At 41.8% G+C, this 4,950-nt stretch overlaps 1 protein-coding gene across 1 annotated transcript in view; it reads right to left on the bottom strand.

Annotated features, from left to right (window-relative positions):
- The window catches only part of Ctps2 (CTP synthase 2), a 122,242-nt gene that overhangs the window by 100,105 nt on the left and 17,187 nt on the right, over positions 1-4,950 (bottom strand). Inside the window, 2 exon segments of the mRNA XM_031384074.1 lie at positions 636-719; positions 856-972. Coding sequence (XP_031239934.1) covers positions 636-719; positions 856-972 — 201 coding nt within the window.

Here is a 4,950-nt window from a genome sequence, read left to right as displayed (position 1 = left end):
CTGGAACTCACTCTGTAGACCAGGCTGGCCTCGAACTCACAGACACCCACCCGCCTCTGCCTCCTGATTACTGGGATTAAAGGCATGCACCAACAGTGCCTGGCAATAAATTCTTATTTATAAAAATAAGCAGCTGCTTTATGAACCCCTATTCACCTCCCCCTGACAAGCTGATGGCTGGAACTGGATTACCTGTTATAGGAACACATCACCGCTTCTTAGACTAAAACTCAGAGCAAAGATAGCCAGTCCTTGAAGGGTCACAGGAAAATCCCAAGGTGTCACATTCACTCTGAAGGAGCCGGGAACCTTATAAATGACAGGGCAATGCATCTGGCCTGCTACCAATGGAGCCAATTTAAGGATAAAGAAATAATCTTTTCTTGGCTGCCAGATACAAAAAAAGTTTACTGTCATAGGAACCATTTGAGAGGGACAAATGACTCAGCTGTAGTTAAAGATTAAGGTGCTAGGAGTAGAGCTCAAAAGCAAAATACATGCTTAGTATGTGCAAGGCTCTAGGCTCCATCCCCAGAACCAAAACCAAAAACAGAAATAAGCCATTGTTAGTGGGTGTTTTAGCTTGTGACATAGAGGCCCTTAAAGACAAACTTACCCCACTGTGTTTAACTCACCAGATCTGGAGACAAGCCCAACCCTCTCAGCGCTCGAACACTGTTTTGTGTGGGCTTGGTTTTTTGTTCTCCAGTAGCACTGGGCTAAAAAGAAAGGAGTCCCCATCAGTATCAATGGGCATCTAATTCATGGCTCTTGGATTTCAAATGTAGGTCCCATAAAATATCAGAGGAAAAGTGATCAAAGTTACTACCCACGGATTTATCTGGAAAAACCTACCTGTGGCACAAGGCTGACATGAATATTATAGAAATTCTCTCTCTTTGCTTTAAACTGGAATTGTCGGAATGCTTCCACAAATGCCATCCCTTCAATGTCTCCAATGGTGCCTCCCAGCTAAGGGACAAAAACAAAAATCAGACACAAATGACCAAACATCTCCCACAGCACACAAATCAATGAAATTTTCTTGGTTTTTTTTTTTTAAGTTAAATAATTTTTTTCCTAGCTGACCTGGAACTCCCTATATAGACCAGGATGGTCTCTGAAGTCACAGAGATCTGTCTATCTCTTTCTCAGAAGTGCTAGGATTAAAGGCATATACCACAACAACCAACTAAATTAAATAATTACTTTTTGAAAGAGTTTCACACTGTAGCCCAGGGTAGCCTGGATTTCTACATAGCCCAGCTGGTCTTAAACATGTAACATGAGCCATCTCACATGGCTTAGAAATAATTTTGTTTTAATTTGTTGAAATAAGGTTTCTAATGTGTAATCCTGGCTGTACTGGAACTCCCTGCTCTGTACAAACCAGGCTAGCCTTGAACTCAGAGATCTTCCTGCTTTCGCCTCCTGGGTGCTGTAATTAAAGTTATGCATCACCATCCCCAGCCTTAGAAATAATTTTAATAAACTGAGGATAAGAACTGAAATTTAATATTTTTTACAAGAACAGAAATCTATAAATGCTTAAAGTCATTAAATTATACACTTAAAGTGAATGAAATTTTATGACATTAAGTTAAACTTCAATAAAACTATTAATAAAACAGCCTGGTCTGGTGAGACATCTCTCTAATCCCAGCACTGAGGAGACTGAGGCAGAAGTAATCACACGTTCAAGACTGCCTAGAGTACAAATATCCTATTCCCGCCCCCAACTCAAAAAGAAAAGACCAAGGTATGGTGACCAAGAGAAGCTGAGGCAGGATTGCCTTGAGTTTGAGGCCTATCTGGACTTCACTGTGAGTTCCAGGCCAGCCTGGGTTACAGTGAGACAGTCTCAAAAGAGGAGAGAGAGAGGCTGAAGAGATGGAGAGATAAAAAGCACTGGCTGCTCTTCCAGAGGACCTGGGTTCAACTCACAGCACCCACATGGCTGTTCACAAGTGCATGTTAACTCCAGTCCCAGGGGTTAACCTCTTCTGGCTTCTGAAGGCACTGCAGAGGCATGGTACAGATATACATGCAGGAAAACCACACACACACACACACACACACACACACACACACACACACACACAAACAAAATTTTAAAAATAAAACAAATTTTAAAAATTAAAAAAAGAGAGTATTAGGACCTAGGTAAAATATTAAGGGTAGATGAAATATTAAGGCCTAGGTAACTGTTACCTGACTAGCCTGCCATAATAAGGAAACTTTCTTGTATGTTTCTGCAGTTACTAGGAAACTTCTAATGCCAAGATTAATTAGATATTTGGTTATGTTCTGCACCCTTGGAAACTAATCATGATAGAAGTCAATAGAATTGTTTAGTATAGTTACCCACAATAAGCTTAGACCGAACCAACCACCCCGCAGCACTTCCTGCACCTATGTATAAGCTTTGATGGTATTTGCCTTTATAAGTTGCCCCTGGACCCCAACATAAGAGAGACACCTGCACCAATATAAGAAACTATTTGGAAGAAGACCTCCATTTTGAGTAATGGTCAAGTAGACTTTAAATTCCCAAGACCTCCCTGAGAACTGGCATCCTGCTTGCAAAAAGAGACATGTACGTGAGTAACTGACATTCTGGTTAGACATGAATATTAGACAAGGCAAGTCCCCTGCCACAGCTGAATACCCCAACCAATGGACGCAGGATAAGTGTACAACAAAGCCATGTTCCTAAGAAAATCCTCTTTCCCTAAATCCTGACTGGTGAAATAACTTGGCACAAATGTTTGTGGAATTGGGGCTTAAAAACCCTGTAGGATCTTAACTCAGGATCAAGGTTCAGTTCCTGTCCTAGTCAGGGTTTCCTTTCCTGCCCAAAACATCATGACCAAGAAGCAAGTTGGGGAGGAAAGGGTTTATTCAGCTTACACTTCCACATGGCTGTTGATCACCAGAGGAAGTCAGGACTGGAACTCAAGCAGGTCAGGAAGCAGGAGCTGATGCAGAGACCACGGAGGGATGTTCCTTACTGGCTTGCTCCTCCTGGCTTGCTCAGCCTGCTCTCTTATAGAACCCAAGACTATCAGCCCAGGGATAGCACTACCCACCATGCCCCCCCCCACTTGATCACTAATTGAGAAAATGCCTTACAGCTGGATCTCATGGAGGCATTTCCTCAACCGAGGCTCCTTTCTCTATGTCAACTCCGGCTTGTGTCAAGTTGACACGTAAAACCAGCCAGTACAGTTCCTGAATCCAGACCATGGCTCTGATTGACCCATCCAGAGGCTTATGATCAATAAACTATCCCTGTCTATCTAAGATTGGTGTTTGTGTAGTTTGTGAGGAAATTCCTGGACCCCAACAGAAAAGCTTGGGGACACTGAACTCATAAGCAAGTAGAAAGTTCCAAGGGCTGGCAAGGTGTCTCAGTGGGTAAAGGCACTTGCCACCAAGCCTGATGACCTATGTTGACTTTCCACAACTTTTCCTCTGACTCATATAGGAATGCCTTGCCCACTGCGAGACATATATGCACATACACACACACAATAAGTAAATATAAAATAGAAAGTTCACACCAGGCAGTGGTGGCGCATGCCTTTAATCCCAGCACTTGGGAGGCAGAGGCAGGCAGATTTCTGAGTTTGAGGCTAGCCTGGTCTACAGAGTGAGTTCCAGGACAGCCAGGGCTACACAGAGAAACCCTGTCTTGAAAAAACAAACAAACAAAAAACAAAAAGAAATGCACAATAAGTAAAGTGAATGCAATAAAGAAAAAAGTTATCCAAAATATAGACCACAGAAGAGAAAGGTAAGACCATTTCTACCAATGGTTCTAGTTAGAACAAAATACTCGAATCCTGTGATAAGAAAAATGATGGCCACCTGCTTCTGCTTGGGTAGTTGGATTGATTGACAAAAAAATGAGCATTTTCAAATTCTCTTTCCATCTCCCTCTCCATATACAAATACAATCACATACCTACATGTACTTAAATAGCTTCCTAATATTAAAACATGCTGATTACTATTATTAAAACATTTCTGGGGCTGGCGAGATGGCTCAGCGGGTAAGAGCACTGACTGCTTTTCCGAAGGTCCTGAGTTCGGATCCCAGCAACCACATGGTGGCTCACAACCACCCATAATGAGATCTGATGCCCTCTTCTGGTGCGTCTGAAGACAGCTACAGTGTATTATGCCAGAGCGGGTGGGGCCGGAGAGCAGCCACATACATGATGGCTCACCACCATCTGTACAACTACAGTGTACTCATACACATAAAATAAAATAATCTTAAAAAAAAAAATTTCTGGTACTTTAGTAATTGAATGAATGTTCCTGATGGTATAATCATTCAATGTCAACAATGTATTTCCAATAAGGTTACTTAAAGCATTTCACTTTTAGATTGATAAAAATTCACCTTTACCAAACTCAAGGTTAAAAACCTAAAGGCAATCCCACAGATTTTAAAATGACTTTTCCAGCATTTGAGCATCTACTACAGAATCAATACTACAAGCAAAATGTTGGGAAGAACTAGAAACACACCAGCCAGGATTAATGGAGCACAGCTGTAATGTCGGCACTCAGAAGGCAGAGGCAAAAGGCAGCCAGGGCTACACTGGAGGGGAAAAACACTCATAAAAAGCTCAGAACTTTTTAAAAACGGGGTCTTATGTAGCTCAGGCTGGCCTGTAATTTACAATATAGGCAAAGATGACGTTGAACTTCTGTAAAAACAAAGCCAGGCATGATGCCTCACACACGGAGTCCCCAGCACTTGGGAGAAGACAGATGGATCAATAGTTCAAGATCATCTCAGCTACATAGCAAGTGTAAGGGCAGCCTGGGCTACATGAGAATTCAAACTAACAAAAGAAATCATATGGAATCAGAAATGTAGCAGGGCATAATTTCTCACTAACTGTAAGACAGGAGAATAAAAAAAAATTAATGAAA

The sequence above is a fragment of the Mastomys coucha genome, chromosome X, assembly GCF_008632895.1.
Source record: "Mastomys coucha isolate ucsf_1 chromosome X, UCSF_Mcou_1, whole genome shotgun sequence".
In the NCBI taxonomy this organism is placed as follows: Eukaryota; Metazoa; Chordata; class Mammalia; order Rodentia; family Muridae; genus Mastomys; species Mastomys coucha.
Note: the sequence above shows the minus strand (reverse complement) of the source record. Positions and strands in the feature narration are given on the sequence as shown.